Consider the following 25,691-nt stretch of genomic DNA (forward strand, 5'->3'; position numbering starts at 1 on the left):
CACTTCCTTCCTCTTCTCTCTTCCTTCTACTTCAGCTAACTCTTTCTTCTTCTTTTCTTCTAGAGCATAAAGGTGTGCGGCCCTTCCATATACTTCATCCACATAGTTTTAACTGCAAGTTAGTAGTTAACCCACTCTCAAACTTCCTAGCTTTTTCTTTCTCCGTAGAGACAGACCCTTCAACAAAACGGGATAATTCAATAAACTTGGTGTAGTATTCCGTAATTGTAATCTTGTCCATCCTAAGGTTTGAGAATTCCTCAGCCTTCTGCTTCTGCAAAATGTTAGGATAAAACTTGTCTCTCACTTTCTCTTGGAATTTTGTCCAGATAAACCCAGGTAACGCTCTAATGGTAGCCTGGTTTTGTTGCCACCAAAGGTCAGCTTCACCCCTCATGTAGTAAGTAGCACAACTCACTTTTGAGTTTTCAGGGCATCCCACAGCTCCAAATAGTTTCTCAAATTCCCTTAACCAGTTTTCCAATAAAATAGGGTCAGGATCGCCTTGATAGGTTAGTGGCTTGCTTGGTGCCACCTTTTTAAAGAGATCCCCTTGAGCATCCCCATTACCAGTTGAGTTTCTTGCCAATTGTTGGGCAACTGCTGCCAATTGCCTCACTACTTCATTCAAATCGTTTCCACCACTACTTGAACTTCTTCCCCTTGCCATTTTGTTTCTCCTGAATATAGGACAAGGATTTATATTAGAAATGGCTAGGTTTAGCTCTCAAGACGTACATTCGTCTATTACCTAACGACCCTTAAACATTTACAGGAGAATTTGAAGCTAACAATTTGGGATAGCGATTGCTAAGAATTCCCTTAATGTAGCTTTATCAATTAATTATTGATTGCTAACCAACCATGCATTTAATAAAGCATCACATATATAAAAAAAAAATAATTCCCATAGCCGTTCACAATTTATAAATTTTTGTTGGAGATAAGTTGCTTGGAATGGTGATTATTGGAATAGTGGTGTGAAATGGGAGATTTGGAAAACAAATGAATTTATTAAAAAAAAATTATCAAAGAAATAAATAAGGTCTTATTAATTAAAAATAGACTGAAAATACTAAAATAAAATAGTGTTCCAGGAACTTATGTGGTCATGCCACTTATTACGTTTAAAACTAAAATAACAAATAATTTAAAAATAAAGACTATGAATTCGTGTCGAGGAAAGTTATAAGATCTAATCCTTTCGAACGTCGTCCCTTTTTTCGGTGGATTGCTTGTCGCTTGAAGGATTGAAATTAGAATCATTTGACTCTTCCATTAGTTCAGGTGACTCAGGTTCAGATTCTACTTGTACAAACTCCCCTTCTTCCTCCTCATCCGATGAAATATCTATAATTATTGGAGTTGGATGTGGATTTGGATCAGAAATGTCCATAAGTGAACTATTACCCTCTTGTTGTTCTCCATTCTCTGCTTGACCACCCCCTGACGAAGAAGAAGCAGAATTTCCTGGTTGTTGATTAGGAGGAGGATTGTTCCCTACTGGGTTATCATAGTAGTAGTCAGGGTAGGGAAGGTTTAAGTGTTGACGATGAGCTTTCTCCACCCTTACGAGATATTTAGTTAAGAAAATATAATCTGGATACCACTAGCCATAAAAGTCTCTATATTTATGGTAATTTGGAACGTCTCCTGGAAGGTAAAAGTCAGAAAATTTCTATTTGAAAGCAATGTAGGGGGGCTCCTCTAGAAAGGAAATGGACAATCATTGTGGAAATATGATCAGGGGTGTCATAAACTCTCTCTCTTAAGACATTGCTCAGGTAGGAACAAAAGTATCTGATCTTTTCTACAAAGTCATAAGGGTGTTCATTATTTTTCATTACGAGATCCCATTTGTGTAAACTTGCTAGGAAAGATTGGCATCCTGTAGAGAAAAAGGCTTAGAAAAGATTTCCCTTCCCTAAAGAAATAAAATAAAATAAATAATACGGTTTTGTAGGAGATTAAGTTCAGTGTTCAATCATACAATCTTTAGGGTTCACATAGAATAATACACATTTTTCATGCTTTCATCAACAAACACCTAGTCAAATCACATGCTTGATCACTCAAAATAAAATTATGCACATAGGAAATAATTTAAATCTTTAAATCTTAGCCTATATGCCCTTTCTTTTTCCTACCCAAGCTCACCAACATGTTAATAAAAGTTTTTAACACATAATACTTACCTCAATCCTTGCTCCCTGCAATACATAAAAATAAAGGATACATATTTACCCTAAAAAAAAAGAGAGCCAAAATTTCGGCCCTAATAAAAAAAATAATTTCCGACACAAAAAAAAACTCGAGTGTTCTTAAAAAAAATTCGGATCATAAATAAATAAATAATTTTAAAAAAATTTCGGCCCTTTTTATATTTTTTTATAAAAAAATTTATATGTATAAAATCGGGACAATTACCGTTAAATAATTAAATTAACACTTGGCCAAGTTTAAATCAAGTAAGAAATTTTTTTTTCGGTTAGTGGTAATTTAAAATCTCAACCTAAGCTCTGATACCACTTTGTAACACCCTAGAAATTCCTTTCCTTTAAAAAACCCATTCTACTCTTTTAAAAATACGATTTAGGAATAACAAAGATATTACTGCCACCGTGAAAACGGCTAAGCCAATTATAAAAGATATACAGCGGAAGACTCAAGATTAAAAACGTATTAAACAAGTCAACCCAAAGTCAACCAAACGAAAATGAAGTTTTAAAAACCAAACGAACAATTCAGTAAAATCAAACTACATCTTGGAACCATTAAAGGCCCTTATTCAAAAATCGTTCCCAAAACTAAACCTTTGTGTTAGTTCACACCAAATATCTCACAAATAAATAAAGCATAAAACACCTAGTAACCTAAAGAAAACTAGTAGGATTCACTTTTCACTCATGCCCCATCATGATTATGCTTCAATACCTGAAAAGTTTATTTCTACTTGTTTCCACTACTCTCCATTAAAAATTGGTCATCATAGGGCCAAGATAAAGACATGGCCAAATACACAAAAACACAAAATCAGCAAAGCTGAGTACATAAGCGTAAATTAGCCACACTAACATGCTTTTACCTATCAACACACACTTACCTCATTGCACCTGTTCATAAGCACACACACCAAATCAACAAAACACAATGACTAGACACTAATTAATTCATTTTGCATTGATTACGCATCGAACGGGTTTCCACCTCCTAACCTCCCCCAAATAAATTTGAGGTTAACTGGCACGGGAGCTAACCGTGTCAGCGACAAAACCACAAAGGTGGCGGAATTCCTGCGCATAATAATAAATAAAAAGAAAGGAATATACAGCGTCCTGTACTCCATTAGAAGTTATGGTTAAATATAAAACCCCATAACTCCCCCCATTGTTCATACTCAAGGTATATACGTTCCAAGAGTTTTGGTGCGTAATCTCTTTCACTTTACGTTATTTACATATTATTAGACTTGCTGATGACTCTCAAAGCATAATAAGTCAATCAACAATAATTATTCAATCAAACAAACATACCAATTTAATTCTTGAATTAGTGACCACATATTATTTATTGTTGAACCCTTTTTAATTCTACCTCAGTGTCAAAGACACCTTAAACGCATAATGCGCCAAAATCCTAACCCTTGGTGTTAAAAACACCTTAAGTGCACAAGGCACTAACATACAATTTATTTCTTGTGTACATAGACAATTATATACCTCCTTCCTCATGCTTAAAGCATCAATAAAAATTATTTGTACCATAATAAAATTCCTTTTCAATATTCCAAACATAATTAAACATGTAGTTTAATTAATCATGATTTATAACATGCCATAAATAAAAATGTGGTTCAAACACAACATGCCCAAAATATAATCTTCCAATCTATAACCATCACAAATAATTCATGCTTCCAAATTCAATCACAAACATCATAAATTCACAATTTCATACCTAAACCTTAGCATGATACTACTTGTAATTAATTGAAATTAAACCTAGCATGATTCTACATCACCAAAATATGCTAAGTACGCGTACGTACCTTGAGTACGTTATTAAAACTGCCACGACTAGTAGAAATTGCTTACTTCAAAGTCTCCTACACATAAAATCCATAATAGAGTATTAATATCCACTCTAAACAAATATCCAGCTATATATACTATTTTAAAACCCTTCATAATTTAATTAGAATAAGCTGAAATTATATTTAAACACCATAAATTAAGTCCCAATTAATGGGTAATTAAAATTTCTTCAAGAAACATAATATCAAGTGTTCTACATAAAATTCCAGCACTTTATTATAATTAAAACTTGTTGTAATTAAGTTTTAAAACACTTAAAAAAAAGGCCCACTCTATAAAACATCATAATCTTTCAATAAATCATGAATCAAGAACCTAGGGTTTCAAAAATTGGGGCTTTTTAATTAAAAACCTAATCTGAAAATTAATTAACACAATTACAATAACCAAACATCAAAATTAAATCTCCAAACTCATAATTTATAATTAGACTATAGCATAGATTAGTTTTGGGTAATAAAGATTTGATTTTTAAAAAGAAAAACCCTTTTAACGTAGGCGCACTTCAAAAGAAAGAGTGCCAAGCATATTCAGCACATGCTTTAACGTAGGCGCACTTCAAACGACGCCTGCAATTTGGCAACTCCACTGGGGAGGATTCTTGGTTATTTATCGATTTGAGTGGTCGGTATTTAATTAAGATGAGTGGATGAGACTTGAAAGATTCTTGAAATGTATTCCTGCGATTTAATTGGCATTGTCACATATGCATATGATTTTTTTAGGTTACCTATTTTGCCACAATAGTACGTGTTCTACGTATGTGGCTAGCCCAAGGGATTTATGTTCTATCAACCCGAAAACGCTCATGGCAATAAGGGTTCATCCGAGTTTTTAAATCCACCCAAAACACGGAGTCGAGTTCGATTTCATCACGAACTCGCGGAGCCGCCCGTTGGCATACACCCTTAAGGGAGGCTGCCGTGCTAACGCGTCCAAACTCTTAACCATGGTACCCTTTGACACCAAAACGCTTGACCATAGTCGAACATAGAACTTGACTTTAGGTTGCGAACTTCATTGCATCATGCGTGACTATATGCTTATGTGTGCATTTTTTTTATTGACCTTTTTTTTAATTATTTTTTTTCTCTTATCAAACCCCTTTTTTATTATTAGAGTCGAGCCATAGATTTTTTTTTAATTTTTGAGTCACCCGGATTTTAATTCTCGTATACTGTACAAGAGTCAATTTGTTTTGGTCATAGCCGGAGTTCTATAAAAAGTTACGTATCGTGCCACCTATGGATATGTAGCCCCGGGTTTTATCTTTCATTTGGCGTTAGTTTCGTCCTAATCAGAGTCACAGATCAAAAGTTATAACTGATATACTACAATCTATCCAGTTTAGGTGTCTTTTTAATGTAACCTTTTTTATTTTATTTACAAAAAAAAAAAAAAAAAAAAAAAAAAAAAAAAAAAAATCGTGTCAAGCTAGTCTTAGCCAAGTCCTTTAATCCGTTTCAACTCGTATAACATAGGATTATAGATTTTTTTATACCCATGAGTCTTAACTCTTCTAGAATTCTAGTCCTCTTCCTAGTTTCTTGTGATCGAGTTTTGTGCTAACCTTAACATGTGTTCTTTGTCTTTGATTGTGGTTGATCTTATTTATGACTAACGATTTCCAATGGACCGTTTTCACCTAGTAAATAGCATAAACATTAAAAATGGACAAAATTAATCAAGTTAGTTTGTCTTTTAGTCTTCCGTGCTATTTGGTCATTAGGTCCTTTGTTTTTCACAACTTCCTCATGTCTAGCCATGCGATCATACCACGAGTCTTAATATACTCACCTAATCACACATGTTGAGTCATTTCACACACTTTGTCTTCGAGTAATGCACTATATTGTTTATGATCGTATACTAGGACCATGCATGCATTGTTTTCCGTCGTAATAGGAATGAGTGGAGTATTCTCATCAGTTTTCAAAATCGTTTCATACACTCTTCCTTTTCAATCTGAGTATTGAGTGAATGCATTAAGTGAGTTCTTCCTTACACAGTACTTGAGTCTAAAATAACTAGACAATAGTTGGAAGAATAAGGGGAACGTCACTCCTTCCTTCTTTCCTTCCAATCAAAGCATAAACAACAAGAAACTATTTTCCTCAGCGGGCAGCTAAAAGTAACTCATAAAAAGTCATGAAGACAAAGCACGATGTAAGCTTCTCAACAAGATTTCATGTTTTCTTCTTCTTTTGTTTCAAACCCTTCCCCCTAAAAAGTCTAGCATAGGTTCTCCTTATCCATGTGTCTATGTGTCACATTTCTTACCTTCTTCATAAATGAGCATCTCTTTCTTACATTCATCATGTGATTAAAAGAAAAAAAAATCAATTACCGAACTAAACACAAGGTACACCAATGATTTCAGGCACCTTTGCAATCCTGTCATTCCCTGTTAACCATTCAATCACATTCCATTTCTACATCAACCACTTTGAGCCTCGTCTAACGTTTGGCCTTCATTTCTTCAACCCACATTCACTTAACCTTGGGTTTGGAAGATGTGTAATTGTATAACATTCAAAAAGCAAGTTAAAAAAAAAGCAGCAAAGCAACAATAAAACAATGTCTAAAGGCAAGTGTTCCAATGTCTTTGATATTAACACGGCTCAAATTGCGTCTCTCATCGAGTACTTGGTATCGTGCTTGAGAAACATGAAAGCTAAGTGAGTGGATGGATCGCATGATCTGAGATTGCTTACATTGATTCAAAAGAATGAAAAAAAAATTAAAGAAAAAATATATGAAAATAAACTTGCAAAATTCAAAATTTTCAAATTCATAATTACACATCTTGGGGATTCTCTCGGGTCTTGAGCCTTGTACCCCTTTCTTCCTTAAACCTTCAGCTTAACCACATTACAACCTTTTAAAGACCACTTTGAGGTGTGCATACACTTGTGCAAAGTTTGGTTAGAGCTACGTTCGGCCTGATTCCTAACGGATACGTAGGTAACCTCAAGTTGAGGTGCGGCCACATTCATATTCATATGCATGCATGATCGAATCAAAGAATATCCAATGCTTACCCCTACCCATTTAGAGCTAGACTTGGGGGCTTGAACCCACATCATTTAGCCTACCCAGCCTAAAGAGTCATCATCTTTGATTCTTCTCACATATATTTCCATCACCATAACCTTTGCAGCCAGCCTTAGTATCAAATTCACACACTTCACTCACACATCCATATCCATATCAATCATCCTTCCCTTTAAGAGCCCTTTATGATGAAATCTTGTTTCAACACTGTGCATGTTTCAAGACAACATTCATTAGAAGAAACATTGTATACTTGCTTAGCTTCCTGACCTAAGAATTATTCATTGTTTCATGCAACGCATAATGTTCTGAGAAACATTTATATATCAATGATTTTGAATCATACAAAGCATATCGTGCTTAGCTCCTTGACCTAAGCAACGTTCATTATGCAATAATCACTTCATCTGTATACGTGCTTAGCTTCCAGACCTAAGTGACGTTCAAGATCGTTTCTTTACACCATATATGATGCTTAGCTCCTTGACCTAAGTTCATTCATCGTGTCACATGATGTAATGGCCCTTAGCCTCATTGCCTAAGGACATGCATCATGCATACATTACTTTCAAGAAAAGCAATTCAATCCATGCGATTCATTTTGTCTTGCTCAACGAGGAAGTTCAAAACTTCTTTCCTTTTTTCGCGTCTTTTCTTTTGGGGAAGTTTAAAAAAACTTTTTCTAAATTTTCTCATCAAGGGAAGTTCGAAAATAAAAGTTCAGTTTTCACATCTTTCTTTTTCGAGAGAAAGTCGGTACCCTCCACTCATGACAAAAATTGACGGAAAATTTTTTCTTTTGCACACACACACTCATAAGTCATACACATGTCATGTCACAACAAGTTGAACGTGGTCAAGTAAGTGGTTAAGTCAATCACAATACATACGAGTCCATTGGCAAATTTATTTTTGCAGGTCTCATCTACAACCCACGTTCGGGGACAAGCAGACCATCTACAGCCCACGTCCGGGGATAAGCGGACCATCTACAGCCCACGTTCGGGGACAAGCGGACCATCTACAGCCCACGTCCAGGGACAAGCGGACCATCAACAGCCCACGTTCGGGGACAAGCGAACCATTTACAGCCCACGTTTGGGGACAAGCGAACCATTTACAGCCCACGTTCGGGGACAAGCGGACCATCTACAGCCCACGTTCGGGGTTAAACAAACCACCATCATTTCATGACGCAAGGTTCTCGATACACAGAGACTTGCAATCTCATCATCTGTCGACTTTCCTCAAGCATGAAAAGTATTATGAGGTTGATTTCTTCAAGCATAGAAAACCGCCAAATTCCTTTGTCGTTTCCTCAAGCATGGAAAGCATTAACGGTGGATTTCTCCAAGCATAGAAAAACGCCAAAATCATATGTCGACTTTCCTCAAGCATGGAAAGTATCATCCGGTAGGTTTCTTAAGGCTTAGAAAGCTACCAAACTCATCTGTCCGCTTTCCTCAAGCATGGAAAGCATTTCAACAAACGTCATCCGGTGGATTCCTTCAAGCATAGGAAAATACCAAACTCATCTGTCGGCTTTCCTCACGCATGGAAAGCATTTCAACAAACGTCATCCGGTGGATTCCTTCAAGCATAGGAAAATACCAAACTTATTTGTCACCGATACACTGGTGTCAGATAAGCGTTCTATTCCTTTACTCTTTTATCTATGGAATTAACATTTTTTGCAGGTATCAGCGTATACAGAGTGATTTAGGATCCCAGAACGTCTTAAATCATTCTCCGTCCCTATCAACTACTTTGAATATCGTTTTCAAAACTGACGTTTCTACAAACTCAATCAAAGTGGGGGCTTCTGTAGACACCTAAAAATGTCTCCCCAAAACCAAACCCGATGATGAACAACCTTTCACCGCCATTATTGGTCGAGTTGCGTATTTAATCTTGGAGTGCTTAAATCCATATTTCCATTTCATAAAAACAAACCAATTCCTAGCCTATTTCCCCAAAACATAACTTATTTTCCTCTTTTCGTGCCTTTAAACCCAAAATAATTCATTTCATGTCCTTTAAAATCATTCATTTCGTGTCCTTTTTATAAAAACGTTTAATCCAGTTTATTTTGGTCCATAATATGGGTCCAATGATTAAATATTTGGATGGGACTTGAAAATATCTTTCCAAAGATATATTATAAGCCAAATCCAAGTTATAACGATTAAGTTATGACCAAAATATTGAATCGGGCCCAAACCAAACCTAAGCCCACCTTACCTACCACCCAATGATCATGTGGAGGGTCCAAATTATTTAATCTCATTCCTAAACCAATTAGGATTAATTGTAAGCTTCTACAAGTTTCTAAAAGATCTTAATTATCCTTTTTAAAAAGATAAGATTAAAGAGTTTGAAATTGAATAAAAGTTTTCTTTTTGAAAATCCTATTTCTATCCGAATTGAGAGACGTTCAAAGAAAGACAGATATGAATTTCTTGCCTCATATTTTTTATCTTAATTTTATATGGTTGGATATCCCTTGAAATTATCTTTCCAATGATATATTATAATATCAATTCCGAGCTATAACGGAAAAGATATGAATAAAATGTCAAACTCTATCAAAAACTGACACCATCTCACTATTTCATCCATATCTTTTATTCTACAAAATATTTTAATCTGATTTTAATTGTGTTAGAAATTACACTTCAAGAGATTTCCAACGATATTTTATTCATCTTATTTATATTTCTGGATCAAAAGATATGATAAAAACAAAAACCGCAAAAACTGCTGTCTATCGCAAGAGTTTTATCCGATTCGAATTCTCATCTTTTCTTGATTCTTCGACCTTCTTTTTTCTCTATAAATAGAGGTCATATCTCCCTTTTCCAATCATCAACGAGCTTGATCATCAAATAATTCTCTTCTCCCTCTTTAGCCTAAACACTAGCCTCCCTATTCTTCCATAATATATACTTCCCCTAAGCACTCCAAGGAGTCCATACAATACCATAAGTTCTATACTTGAACCAAGGCGTGAAAGGTATAATTGACTGAGGGTTTGGACCAAATCAACTCTACTTTTAATTTAATTTAATTTCCATTTAATTTATATTTTTATTGAAGTTACTAACAGTTTATTCATGATGTAGCAATTTAAAGGAACGCGCAGAATGTGAGTAATTAATTAATTACTCTTATTTTATTTTTAATATTTCTAGTATCATGATTAGGGTTGTTATTATTATTATTTGATTTGGCTAACACTATTATTGTTAAATTTCTTCCAATATTAATGTTTATTCTATTATTTTTTATTGATCACCATATTGCATGTTAAGGGAAATATGTAATTGAAAATCACGCCTAATAAGATAATTTGGACAATCGGTTTAGGTTCCTTTTTAATCTTGTTGTTTAATCAAGTGATCACTAAATTTTTTAGAATTATATGTTGCATTAATATTCAACCAATTTAGCTTAATAATAGTTTGGAGCAAATTGAATCACTTTTCAAGGATAAGAATCGAGTAGAGGCCAATACAGGCGAATGTGACTCCATGACTCACTTCGTACCATTTTCCCCGATCCTCCTTTTGTGTTTCCAAACCATATAGAGTTAGTAATCTCATGGATTATGAATGGGGTGTATCCTTCTCGGGTCAATCGTTGTTTCCTTCGTTGTCCCTTTATCGTGTTTGCCTTTTATGATCCATGAACGTTTTACAAGTTCCTTAAAAACATGTTGGCGTCTCCGTACTTTCCTTGTCCCTAATCGTATATGTCAATTCCCACTTCCTATGAGTGTTAGCATATTCACAACATGCTTTAACGTAGGCGCACTTCGAGCGACGCCTACAGTTCTCAAGCATCTTTCCATGAGTTAATAGGCCATGAAACATTTTGTCACTAGAGGCTATGTAATCGTCCAACTTCTTAGCTTAATCTACCATGAAATTCTCTAGCTTACTCATAAATTGAGATTGTTGATCATAGGAATCATCACTTTGGCATTGACTTATTATATTGGAGTACATTTGGGTGAGAAACCCCTTTGAGCATCATTTTGAAAATTTCCTCTACTTTGGTTACTCCAATTACCCTTATCAAGAATTTAGACTATGATTACCATAACCTTGGTTATGATCCCCATATTCTTGGTCGTAGCTTTGATCATTACAACCAAAGTTGTTATGGTTACCATGAAACCCTTGGGTTACTTCGTTCCAATAACCACTATTTTGGTTATAATTATCGTAGCTCCGATGGTTGTGATAGTTCCTATTTCCAACATTCTTTTGAGCATTAACTCTAGATCCAAAACCACTATTACCAATATAATTCACATGAAAATTTTCATTTTCATCGTATTCATCACATCCATCACAAGGAACATTTGGACAATTAGAAGCATCACGATCATTTATTCTGCATAAATCACAAGCCAAACATTCTCTAATCATGCAACAAGAAGCGAAAAGAGGGTTAGATTAACAAGATGTACCTCTCCCTTAAATTGGGAGGGAAGATCTTGTGCTTGTGAAGATGAATTTTCAAGCTTAGCTTTGATAGAAGCCACCTCCTTCCCTAAGTCCGAAATTAGAGTAGACAATTTGTTGATGGCATTGACTTGATCAACCGAGGCACACTCGTTTGTTGACTCTTCCTCAACCTCTTGCCAACTCATGTAGTTCCTCACTACATCATCTATTACATCAACAACCTCTTCCACCGTCTTGTTCATGATTGGGCCTCCGGCTCCGGCATCTAAGCTCGACCTACCTTGAGGACTCAAACCACCATAGAAATTTTGAATTGTTTGGTAAGTTGGAATTCCGTGGTGAGGGCACTCTCTTTGATACTCTTTGTACCTCTGTCATGCTTCATAGAGATTTTCATTAGGCCTTTGCTTGAAATTTTGGATCAAAGCTCTAGCTTCCGCCGTTTTCTTTTGAGGGTAGAAACGGGATAAGAATCCATTGGTAACATCGTCCCATTTTCTTAAAGAATTCGGCTTGACCTCCTTGTCCAACCATTCCAAGGCTCGCCCTATGAGGGAAAAAGGGAACAATTTGAGCCTTATAAACTCTTGTGCTACCCCACTCACCCTAATAGTGTTGCAATATTTCTTGAATTCCTTAAGGTGGTTGAGAGGACTTTCATTCGATGCAACACTATATTGTCGCCTCTCAATCAAGGTAATCATTTCCGACTTAATTTCAAAATCACTATCTGGAATCACCAATGAAGCAATCCCGCTCTCATACTTGTATGCACCCGGAGTACCCAACTCCTTCAATGTAACCCTTTGAGCTTCTCCCATGTTCACTTGCTTACACAATCTCAAACAAATTATTAGTAGCACGGCTACAAATGTAGCATTAAGAAGAAAATCTTTTTTGTAATTTTTAGATTAAGGTGGAATAGAGTCAACAACAATAGCAATCATCTACGACATTCCCCGGCAATGGCGCCATTTTTTGCCCGTAGGCGAGATTAGGTCGTTGAAAACTAATCTACCCTTTGTCAAAACAAAATTATAATCTCTCAACACATCCCTACACAAATCATAGAGTAAGTCGAGGGTCGAACCACTAGGAATAGGAAATGAAAGCTAAAGTCAAAGCTAAGCTATTTCGAAGCAATAAAGTGAGGTGTGTGTATTCAAAACAATCAAATGAAATCAAATTTAACAAGCACTAAGGTTAGGATCCGCATGTACTCGGAATGGACATAGCTAATTGGGATTGGAGATTACTAAGTCAAGTGTTGCGAGGGAAAATCAACTAAGCAATGAAGAGAGTAAGGTAGGCGAATCTCCTATAGGTCAAGCTAGCGCCTACTATGAGAGACTCTAACTAGCAGCCTTGCAAACCTACTCAATCGACAAAAGCAAGCCACATATCAATTTTCAGTATCAATGGAAGCCTACAATGCATTCTAGTGCAACAAATCAAAGTTAGATACTCTTCAATTAATCACACACATGCACTTAATTAATCAACCAATTTAATCACAACATCAACTCCATCAATTTCCCCCAATTAGCATCAATCCATCACTCATACTTGCTTCACCATTCCCTAGCAAGAGTATACTCACAATCCATTGATATTAAGATAAAAAATAAGCTAATCAACAATTTCATCATCATCATATCAATAGAACTAATTCAATCACAAATTCAATTCAAACTTGAACAATCAACAAAACAATTGAAATGATAAGCTGAAAATTGCATTCAAGTAAAAGAAATCCTTACAAACTTGCTTCAAATCAATGGAGGATATGCTAGAATTAACAATCTTCAATCATCAATCAACACTCAGAACTTCTCTCTCTACAATCTAGAGTTTCTCTCTCTAAAATTCTAGCCTAATTTCTGAATTAATTCTGTAATTATTTTCTAATTATTCTCTCTCTCTCAAAATAGAAAGAAAAATCTATATATAGTAAAACTAACTAAGAGAAGTTAGTTATATCGTCCCCAAATAAACCCATACAGGTGCGGCCAACCATAAGGGGAGCGCGGCCGCGTAAAACAGGGCACGGAACAAGGACCCAGATAGGCGCGTCCGCGCCATGGTCGCGCGCGCCCGAGCCTGGGAGAAGGGGAGCCCTCTTCCCTATCATTCCGATGCTCCTCGTGCATTCCACTTAATTCTCTTGATAAGCACGGAACCTTGCAGCTTCTAAACTCCATGTTTAGGGGTTCAAGACAAGAAATCATGCCCCCACGGCTTGAATGCACAGCTCAAAATCTTTAGGAACTTGCACTTCTCCATGCTTGAGCTTCAAATGGAGACCACTAAGAATCCTAATCAATGCCAAACTCGGGAAGAGGATCGGGAAACCTGGAAAACGATCTTAACCTGAAAAATAAAGGAAAACAAGCAAATAAAAGAGAAAATAACAAAATAAACCAAGAAATGCATAAAGGAAGAAATCAAACTAAGAAAATGCAAACTAAAAGAAATAAAGGGTAAATCAAGGAAAATCTAAGTAAAAGAGCTATAGAATATCATGAAATTCATCCTAAAAAGAACCAAATGAGTGCCATAAATGACACTCATCATATTTTAAGCAAGTTCCTCCTACATATTATCAACAAATGATCGACGAGCTTAGGGAAAGGTGGATTTCATATGCTACCGGATACCATCAACCAAATGACGACAACGATGATTTATGTGAATTGTAGATCAATATGGTATTGGTATATCTAAGCATGATTTTTTTTAAATCAATATTAACTAGAATGGTGTTTTGATATTTAACTCACGTATTTGTTTGTATAGTGAAATTTTTTTTATGAATGATTCAATTTAATTCTGGTTGGATGTTTTAAATTATATATATGAAATATATTTTGATGGCTTTCGTCATATCTGGAAATATTTTTGTTAATTTTTTATACAGAAATTTATATTGCACGTATACAAGATCATGGATTTTCTTACAAGATACAAAACATGAATACAACAAATATACGTCTAAAATGAAATACAAAAATAATACAGATTATTAAAATACAGCATTAATACAATATAAAATACGTAAAAAGGATAATTCGAATAATTATGGCCGAATTAAAAAAAAATTAAAGAATTGTTATTTAACATAACCGTTCTCTGTTGCACTACAAATATAACGGTTAAGTGGCCTAAACCATTCTTTATTCCTTCCTTAGTGTAAGAATTTAAGAAGGGAAAAAAGAAGTACGGTTGTGAGTCACAACCGTTCCCTATTTGTTATTATAAAAATGACTCGTTCTCTATACTTTATACATTGCTTAGAAGAATAACGACCCTAAGAAGATCTATAAAGCCTATTCTAACAGTTCTCTAAGGCCTTTTTTGTAGTAGTGACAAAAGTTACTCTTTTTTTTTTAGTTATTAGGTGATAATGAATGTAAGCTTTTTGCTAATTGTACATGATTTGTATACTAATTACTAATTAATTGATAAAATGATTGTGCAAGCAAGAGGTCCAGCATGTGCTAGAATTTTTTTATTTTTTTATTTGGGGCACACACTATTTGTAACGGGCAGATATCTTGCCCGTTATGAATAAAAGGGTTATATGTAACGGGCTTTTTGGTGCCATTATGAATAACGGGATTATTTGTAACGGGAGTTTGGATGCCCTTCACAAATAATGGGGTTATTTTTATCGGGTAAAAGCCCGTTACAAATAACATTGTCTATCCATAATGGCCACATATGTAACGGTCACCGCCTATTATGGATAGACTAAATTTTTCCCATTACGGATAGCGCGATATAACAAAGGATAATCAAAGTAGGATTGAAGAAACCCTTACCCTTTTACAGATTTGTCCATGTTAAATCACAAGTCCAATGAGGTTTCATCTTCAATCCATATGGCGATAAGAGTTTCGCGTTTTCCTTATGTAGTGATTATCTCTCAATATTTATTAAAGTAGGACACTTAACTGTGTTGTTTGGAAAGGTCATTCCTCAAAACTCCCTCTTATGTGTAAGGTCCTTTTTCAATCTAGTCACATGTGATTTTTCATGGGTCCGGAGTGCATTTTCACACAAACCCCACATGGACCATTCAATGGCCAAGAGACCAGACCCTAATACAATCATTAAAGGTCGCAAATCGTGGCCGGACTCTAATACCATGTAAAATAAATGAGAGGCAAAAACTTTAGTTGTATTTGTTGTTTTTAGCCCATATATATATATATATATACACACTAAGGGATATGATAAAACATACAAAAAACTATCACAAGCTAAGGGCTTGTTTGGTATCGTTTTTTGTATTTTTTAAAACTAAAAACAAAAAATAAGAAACAAGAAAAAAAACATTTCCACTTTTTGGTTGTCAATTTTCAAAATTATTATGATTTTAATAAGTTGAACAAATTTTTTATTCATTATGTGATATATATCATATGATTTAAAAAAAATAAAACAAAAAACCAAAAAAACATAAAAACACAATGATGTCAAACGAGCCCTAAGAAAAATATTTTTAAAAATCTATCTTGTGCCGAGTAATGAAACGTGTTTGGGCCTAGTCCATTGTCCTATGCCCAGTGACCTGGAATTACAAAAATACCCCTCCATGATCCAGCCCATCATTAGTCAGAGCAAAGTACGGATTTACCCCTAATCTGTCCAATTAAGTACAACTTCTGCCACCTGAAAGTACATCTATAAATAGCTCTCCAATCATTGATGATGGTAACTTTTTCCTAATTCTCGAACCTTCTCTCTCTACTTTCTCTCTCTAAAGTACTCTTTCTCTCTCTACTTTCTATCTCTAGAAAGTACATTCACTGACTTAAGCATCGGAGGGGCTTTCCCAGGTCACACCCCCGGAGCAGTTAACCTTCTTTCTCTTTTGCAGGCCTAGCTCTCGGACAGTAAGGCATAACGGAGGGAAATTCGGACATACATTGGACCTAGTTCTACGACATCTTGATACCTTACTACCTTAAGACTCCCAAGAGCATTCTGTTTTTAGAAACAGGTGGCGTCGTCTGTGGGGAAAACAAACAAAAAGTCATGGTGAACACTAGGCGTCCCCGCAACACTCATCAAGATGCTATTAGGCTAGCTCCAATTCTCTCGGCTAGGAACCCTCACATAGTCGAGGAGATTGTACCTAGGGCTCGTAGTGAACCTGAGAGAGATGTGAACAGCCCCCAGGTGGTCACTCGCCGAGACTTGGACCAGCTGGCAGTCCAAATCAACAGAAACTTGGAGGAAAGCCTCAGGGCACTTATCAACCAAGGGGTGGGGCAAGGCAGGCTGGGGAGCGCTCCGCATCCTAATCCTCTACCTCACGTATCCCTTATCCATCAAGCCTCCTCTCGGCCTCAGCATCAGACATCTCTTCGCTCTCAGCCCGATCAGTCCCATGACCCCCAGCGGGAGACAAGGCAGCCAAGCAGGCCAAGAGATGCTAGAGAGATTATCAATGACCGAAGGATGATGGATGGCACTCTAGATGCCCGAGAAATAATCAACTCCAAGAGGGAGAACTCCAAGGAAGATAACAACCCCCCAGAAAGGTCGAACTAGAGTTCACTCTCGACATGGGTCAACAAGGTACCGAGATAGCATGATTCACTCAGCTACCTCCAGACCAAGAAGAGGAACTAATCAGCCCGCTCGTTCAGTATGAAAAAGCCCCGAGCGTCCTTCCTCCCCCAGCCCACGGAGGCTCGGGATTGTCAAGAACATCACCCCCTTCAGCTAGGAGATAATGAATACCCCTATTCCTCCCAAGGTCAAGATCTCTACATTGGACCCTTATGATGGAAAGACAGACCCGACAGACCATCTGAATGCTTACAAAGCACAGATGGGAGTCCAAACCGGGTGTGAGGCCTCATGGTGTAGGTTCTTCCCTACTACTCTCAAGGGCATAGCTCAGACATGGTTCAACAACCTTAAGACTCCCAGGAGCATTCTGTTTTCAGAAACAAAACGTAATCAAATCTTAAATAAAATTAAATATTTCAACAACCATACATTTCTTATAGGAAAAACATGCCCCTAAAAAAATGTCTTTACAAATTTTTTTAAAAAGTTGCAAACTAAATACGGATCAAATAACCAATAGAGTAGTAAGGAAATAAATATGTACAAATTTTTAAATGGACCTGTTTTACACTAATTTATTATGGACCATGAACATTAGAGATAATATGTTGTTTTATTATTAAAAAAAAAAGATTACTATATTAAAATTTATATGTTGAAATAAAAGTTATTGTGATATTTTAAAAGCTATAAAAGGTTATTTTTGTATTAAAGTTTTTAATATAATGGTCAATATGAATAATAAATATCACTATATTAAAATTAGGTCACAATTCAACATAATGTTGTACTCTAAGTTCATAATAACATTAAAGGTCTCTCAAAATTTTAAACAAAGTTACTATGTTAAAAATAAGGTTACTATCTTAAAAATAAAGGTCACCGTATTGAATATAATGTCAATTACGTATGAATAAACCTTAGGTCCACAATAATATTATTGTGAACCAGGTCCACTAAAGATTTTCTGATACATATGAAACCATTAGTTTGCTCTAATCTGTTGTTATCTAGTTTGATTCTTTAATAAGTTGAAAGAGAAAATAGAAGTCCTTTTGAGATATATCCCTCAAGAATTCGGTCATCATCTTTTGCGGTTTTAATTATAGTCTATAGTATATTTAATCAAATCATGCAATATTTTGTTTAATGTCCACAACATATTAAATTAAATTTCTATATTCATGAGCAACAACTTTAAAATTATAGCATGCATTATATTTCATAAATATAATGAACTCATCCTACGTGATTTCAAGTACCTATAATCGTGGCAATCACGTTCCCCCTTCATACATCTGATTATTTTCAAGTCATCTTTTTGGTGAATATTCTCAAGTAATTAGTTTTTCTTGATTAGCTTCAAAAATGTTGCACCCAAAAATTCTCAACTTAATAATTTTAATTTTCACCCGTTTTCTGTTAACCCAATCATCTCCTCTAGTCCCAGCCTTGTATGTCTTGGGAGACTCTTTGGTGGATAGTGGCAATAACAATATGTTGCCCACATTTGCTAGGGCGAATTACGCCCCTTATAGTGTCAACTTTCCAGGCAAAATTCCCTTAGGAAGATTTAACAATGGCAGAACTGTAACAGATTTTATAGGTGCGTTCATATCACCATGTATCACATATGCTTTGTCTCTATCAATATATGTATGGTAATTTATTGCTTTGTTCTGTTGTGTGTAACAACTCGAAATGTTAGCCGGTATATAGTATATTGATCGATCCTAGTTTCCTTACAAATTAAATGTAGAGCATACGTATTTCTCTCTTTTTTGTTTTTCTTCTAAGTTTATGCGGTCAATTGAACAAATTGGTAAAACATAAAGACCTTGTGTAACAAATTAGTAAAAAAAATTGCTCAGACAACATATGAGTAATTTAAAATAGCCTCGGGGACAATAAGGCCAAAATACTGATCAGACATGACGAAAGTCAACACGTGTAATTCACACCAACTTATTGTGCTTTTATTCCCTTGTTTGCATATTTTCCCACTTTTTTCATTCCCCTAATTAGTTTTGGTCAAAAAAAAAAACAATAATTTTTAGGGCTTTTTGTCAAAAAAAACTAGGCAATAAAACTCAAATTTTGCAAGAAACTACCTAATAAAAAATAATGTTGTAATAAACTAGTTAATAAAGGTAAAATGTTATTTAAAAAAATACCTAAGAAAACGTAAAATGTTGTAAAATACTACTTAAACCGAAATTCTACTATTGATTGACCTTAAAACACTCCCAAAACTAACACAATTTGCTTGAAATTGTCTCCACCACATCTTAACCACCTTTGAACCCCAAAACCACCTTCCCGAAACACTAATCTATCCTCACCAACTCGGAATATCCTCTAATCACCCCGAAATTATCTTACCAACTTGAAAAATAACCCTCACGATGATTTCGGACGTGTTTTAAGGTGGATCAATGTCGTAAAATTAAGTAACGGTGGAATTTTGGTCAAAGGTAGTATTCCGTATCTTACACTATTTTATCTTTTATTAGGTACTTTCTTACAACATTTTTTTATTAGGTAATTTCTCACAAAATTTAGGCTTTATTAGATAGTTTCTTACAAAAAGTTCTAATTTTTAATACTTAAACCCTTAACTACTATAATGTTCCTTTTACATATTTACTTTCTCTATTACCCAATATTTATTTTAGCATAACATGTTTATTGAACTATGCAGTTTATATTTATTGAAGCTTTATTATTAGTTCGTTATATATGAACTTTTTGCTTATATATTACTCCCTCCATCTCATAATACAATGTCTCTTTTTACACCAAAAAAGAAGTAATACAATATCTTTTTTCGTATTTGGTAATGTAATGTCTCTTTCTATTTTAAGGTTGTACTTTTTAACAATTTTTACTCTCTTTCTAATGAGTTGTATTTTTTTTTCCTTTTTCTTTTGGTTTTTTTTGTTTTGCACTTTTAACATTAATTTCCAAAACTTTCTCTGTTTATCTATTTATTGTTCCCTACTTCTTTTTCTTTTTCTCTATCTCCCTCTAACCCCATTTGTACATATGTAATTCTAATCATTAATTTTAACGAATTTATAATTTATTTATTCCCGTGTAAAAACACAAAGAGATATTGTATTATGAGACAAATGGAGTAACTATTAACTAGATTGTTACTAGTTAGTGTATAGGTGCCTATTAATGTACAGTAAAAGAGTACATTATTCAATTAAATTGATAATAATGGTAGCAACTAGCAAGTACGAAATTAACTTATCAATTAGATTAGACATACAAGAAATAACAATAATTAATTAAGACTTACCTTCTCTATAAAACTAACAATAATTAATTAAGACTTACCTTCTCTATAAAACTAATTTTGTGGGTCTTCAACAATTTGATGACTTCTTGCTTTTTTATGTACGAAATTGATTTGTTTTTCTTTGTCATCACTTCAATGTAGATGGAAAGTTTTCCTCACACTAAAAGGGTGTGTTTTATTCACCTAATTTTTATTTATTTGAACTTAACTTAACTTATCTAAACTTATTTGAATTTAACTGAACTTATATAAATTTATTAAAACTTTTTTTAGTTGTAATTTGAACTTAAACAACCCTTATCAAAACTTATTTTTCCTAAACTTAACTTATCTAAACTTATTATAACTGAAATAAGTGAAAATAAGGTGAACAAAATCAAACGCTAATAACGAAAAAAAAGTCTTTTTTTAATTTTGTGGAAGTTGAATAAGATGAGTCATTGAGTTGAGATTTAAAGTTTATGAGGGCCAAAAAAATTATGCAAAAAAGATAATATTAGAACGGAGGTGTGAACTACACGTGTTGACTTCCTTCAAATTTGATCAATTTTTTGGGTAAATTGTTGTCGGGAAACACATGAGCAATTATTTTTATCAATTTGTGGCATGAAGTCTTTTTTTTTTTTACCAATTTTATAAATTGGCCAACTTCAAACTTTATGTATTATACTACCCTCGTCCTATAATACTTAACATATATATTGGGCATTTTTTTTACTATTAACATACTAACTTTAACCCAGTTTTTTGAGTAAGGTATTGGAAAAAAAAAAATTATCTTGAAATATAATTTGTTAATTAGTAATTAATTTAATGTTTTATATCATCAAGTTTTTAATATTGTATACTTGTATTTAATTATATATATTTCAGGTCAAACAATTACATTGTCGTGTGTTCTAAATTTCACTTTGTCAATTATTCTGGGCTTAATATTATTGTAATTTTTTCCATTTTTTTTTTTGGACCTACTCATTCATAAATGGTAAGTGTAACAATATTAATATATACTAGTAGTTTATAGAGAATATACAAGTCACTTAAGGGGGCTTGTCACAATATATAGTATTTACATACAAGAAATTAATTACTAATATATAGGAATAGAAATTGAAGTTTACATATAGAATTTAAGATATATAATTGAGTAATTACAAAGTTTCATATGCGGCTGACCGTATTGTACGGCCAGTTACGTACAATTTTTTTTATTCTTCATCTCTCTTTTTTCTCTCTCCTCTTTTCTCTAGTCAGCCCACCCAAACCCATTCCTTTCACCGAGCTTCATGCTCTTTCTCTCTCCTCTTTCTCTCTCCTCTTTTCTTCTTCTCCAATTAGCTCATCCAAACAAGTTATTTGGTGCACCAATGGTAACGGTGGAGCTCTTCGTACTCCGTCGCCGGAAAACTAGCTAGAGGTTTTTAAGGCCAAATTCAGCCATGAAAACTCTAGATCTACATTTTTGATAGTTGAATTAGGCCTTTTAACCATATTCGAAGTGAAATTTGAAGCAATTATTAAATTTTAAGGTATTTGTTCATTTAATTTTTTAATTTTTTTTTTTTACGATTTGTAATTTTTTTTACGGTTGTTTTGTGTTTGTGCTGTTGTGGTGTAGGTGTGGTTTAGGTGTGGTTTGGGTGGGGACCTTGTGGTGGGTAATGTTTGGTTGCTGTTGTGGTGGGAAAAGGGTTGGGTAAGATTTGGTTACTTTTGTGGTGGGGATTTGTTAGTGTTTCGGTTACATCTAAAGTTTGGGTGTGGTTTGGATGCTATCGTGGTACCGTACGAGTGTGGTTGGGTGTGGTTTAGGTGTTGTTTGGTTGTAGGTTTGATGAAATGTGGTGGTGGCGTGGTGGCGCATAGGGCAGTGGTATGCTCGTTGGTGATGGCGTGGTTGTTGGCGGCGTGGGGTAGTGGGTACAGAAAGGTTACTTGGTCCAACGTTACTAAGTTGATTAGTGGTTACTTAGTCGGTTAGGGGTTATTAGGTCGAGGGTCACTAGGTCGGTTAGGGGTTACTGTTACTAGGGGTTACTAGGTCAAGGGTTACTAGGTCAGTCAGGGGTTACTAGTTCAGTTAGGGGCTACTAGGTCGGTCAGGGGTTACGAGGTCGGGGGTTACTAGGTCAGTTAGGGGTTACTTGGTCAGAGGTTACTAAGTCAGTCAGGGGTTACTTTGTTTAAGGGCTACTTGTTTGTTGACGTAGTACCCTACCGCAATGTGTGGTTGGTGCAGGCGTCGCTCGATGTGCGCCTACGTTAAAGCATGTGTGAATATTCTTGGCACTCATATGAAGTGGGAATTAACATAATACGATTAAGGACAAGGAAAGTAGGGAGCCGCCAACAAGTTTTTAAGGAACTTGTAAACCGTTCACGGATCACAAAAGGCAACCACGATAAGGGACAACGAAAGGTAACTACGATTGACCCGTGAAGGTTACACCCCATTCATAATCCATGAGATTACTTACTCCATATGGTTCAGAACCACGAAAGGAGGATCGGGGATGATGGTACGAAGTGAGTCATGGAGTCACATTCGCTCGTATTGGCCTCTACTCGATTCTTATAGTGAAAAGAGATTCCTGCGATCTCAAAGGCATACAAACAGAGATTCAATTTGCTCTAAACTATTATTAAACTAAATTGGTTGAATATTAATGCACCATATAATTCTATAGAATTAATGATCACTTGATTAAATAACAAGATTAAAAAGGAACCTAAATCGGTTGTCTAAATTATCTTATTGGGCGTGATTATCTATTACATATTCCTTTTAAACATGCAATATGGCGATCATAAAAGTAATAAAATAAACATTAATATTGGAAGCAATTCAAAAATAATAGTGTTATTCAAATCAAATAATAATAAACCTAATCATGATATTAGCAATATTAAAATAAAAATAAGTAATTAAATTAATTATTCACATTTCGCGCTTTCCTTTAAATTGTTACATCATGAATAAATTTTTAGTAACTTCAATAAAAAAATATAAATCAAATAGAAATTAAATTAAATAAAAATTAGATTTTGTTTGATCCAAACCCATAGTGAATTATACCTTTCACGCCTTGGTTAAAGTATAGAACTTCAGGTATTGTATGGACTTCTTGGAGTGCTTAGGAGAAGGAATGAAAGAATAGGGATGCTAGTGTTTAGGCTAAAGAGGGAGAAGAGAATTATTTTTTGATCAAGCTTGTCGATTATTGAAAAACGGGAGATATGACCTCTATTTATAGAGAAAAAAGAAGGGTCGGAAAAACAAGATAAGATCTGAATTAAATCGGAATAAAACTCGATAGACTGCAGTTTTTGCGGTTTTTGTTTTTATCATATCTTTTGATCCAGAAATATGAAAAAGATAAATGAGATATATTTGGAAAGCTATTGAAATATAATTTTTTAACCAATTAGAATCAGATTAAAATATTTTGTAGAATAAAAGATATGTCCGAAATAGTGAGACGGTGTCAGTTTTGGATAGAGTTTGACATTTTATTCATATCTTTTCTGTTATAGCTTGGAATTGATATATAATATATCATTGGAAAGATAATTTCAAGGGATATCCAACCATATAAAATTTGAATAGAAAATATGAGGCACGTTAATCATATCTGATTATCTTTGAACATCTTTCAATTCGGATAGAAATAGGATTTTCAAAAAGAAAAGTTTTATTCAATTTCAAACTCTTTAATGTTATCTGTTCAAAAAGGATAATTAAGATATTTTAGAAACTTATAGAAGTTTCTTATTAATCATAATTTGTTTAGGAATCGGGTTAAATAATTTGGACCCTCCACATGATCATTGGGTCGTAGGTAAGGTGGGCTTAGGTTAGGTTTGAGCTCAATTTAATATTTTGGCCATAACTTATTTGTTACAACTCGGATTTGGGCTTATAATATATTGTTGGAAAGCTCTTTTAAAGCCCCATCCAAATATTCAGTCATTTAACCCAGTTAACAGACCAAAATAAACTGGAATAAACATTTTTATAAAAAGGACACAAAATGAATGATTTTAAAGGACACGAAATGAATTATTTTGGGTTTAAAGGCACGAAAAGAGGAAAATAAGTTATGGTTTGGGGAAATGGGATAGGAGTTGGGTTGGTTTTATGAAATAAAAATATGGATTTAAGCACTCCAAGATTAAATACTCAACCCAACCAATAATGGCGGTGAAAGGTTGTTCATTATCGGGTTTGGTTTCGGGGAGACATTTTTTGGTGTCTACAACTTGTCATACCAGAAACCTTCTGTTGATTAATAGAGTTCGATTTTAATATACAATCTCATCTAATAAAGTTAGGGATAGTTATGTAAAGTGAGTATATCAAAATTATAAGAAATAAATAAATAAATAAAAATTAAATAACCTTTATAAATATAAGAATCAATTTTAATATACCATCTCATCTAATAAAGTTAGGGATAGTTATGTAAAGTGAGTATAGAATAATTATATGAAAAAAAATTATAAAAAAATTAAATAACCTTTATATACATAATTCAAAGGTGAAAAATAATAATTTAAATAAGGTTCATTATTTAAATGGGGCAAAGGTTTTGATTATTAGATTGAAATGGGGAAACGGTTATATAAATAAAATAAAATTTTCCAATAATATTTTAAAAGGTAAGCTGAAACTAGCTGTATTTTGATCTAAGTTTGAGTGTAAGACCCTGTGCACTTTATCTTATTTTTGCTGAACTAAAATTATTTTCATTGAATTGACATTATTTTTTACTGGACTTCAATTTTTTTTTTTTAACTTAAATTATTTTTATTGAACTTAAATCTATCTGTATACTATACTAAAAGACAAGCACCTCAATGTGAAATTTACAAATATCACTCTCTCATTTGCTTGTCTTATTTATATAAATATTTCTAATAATTATTATTTACATATTCAAGCATAATTGTTTTTGTTAAACTTCAAACTTAAATCTATCAATAAAAAACAAGTTCTATACATGCATAAGATATTCATGATTTCCTAACAAACTTTTGTATTTTATTTTTAGTAATAAATAATACTTTGGGTATAGTTATTCTTAAGTGGTACTCAATGAATTTTATAGTGTAACTATGTATCTTATATTAAGCTGAAATGTCGCTTTAAGAAAAAATTTAGGGCTTGTTCGCTTCAGCTAA

General features: G+C 34.1%; 2 protein-coding genes across 2 annotated transcripts in view; one reads left to right on the plus strand and one right to left on the minus strand.

Moving 5' to 3' along the window:
• Positions 1-1,195: 1,195 nt before the first annotated feature.
• Positions 1,196-11,862, minus strand: LOC110694908 (homeobox protein 2-like). The gene is made up of 5 exons (XM_021872111.1): positions 11,729-11,862; positions 11,248-11,546; positions 3,104-3,113; positions 2,196-2,210; positions 1,196-1,568 (listed from the first exon to the last, which is right to left on the minus strand). Exons 1-5 carry the CDS (start codon positions 11,860-11,862, stop codon positions 1,196-1,198), a joined length of 831 nt encoding a protein of 276 aa, XP_021727803.1.
• A 6,709-nt stretch (positions 11,863-18,571) lies between these two features.
• The window catches only part of LOC110694872 (GDSL esterase/lipase 7-like), a 37,103-nt gene continuing 29,983 nt past the window's right edge, over positions 18,572-25,691 (plus strand). The window contains exon 1 of the mRNA XM_021872043.1: positions 18,572-18,809. Within this exon, the coding sequence (XP_021727735.1) occupies positions 18,572-18,809 (238 nt within the window). The remainder of the gene's footprint in view (positions 18,810-25,691) is intronic.

This window comes from Chenopodium quinoa, unplaced genomic scaffold (genome assembly GCF_001683475.1).
Source record: "Chenopodium quinoa cultivar QQ74 unplaced genomic scaffold, ASM168347v1, whole genome shotgun sequence".
Taxonomy (NCBI): domain Eukaryota; kingdom Viridiplantae; phylum Streptophyta; class Magnoliopsida; order Caryophyllales; family Amaranthaceae; genus Chenopodium; species Chenopodium quinoa.

Bases quoted from the DNA above. Each gene is read 5' to 3' on its own strand.
- LOC110694908 (XM_021872111.1), bottom strand. From the start codon at position 11,862: ATGAACAAGACGGTGGAAGAGGTTGTTGATGTAATAGATGATGTAGTG. The intron at 11,547-11,728 runs GTCTACTCTAAT...TGATTTATGCAG, and splicing joins GTCAATGCCATCAACAAATT to AATAAATGATCGTGATGCTT.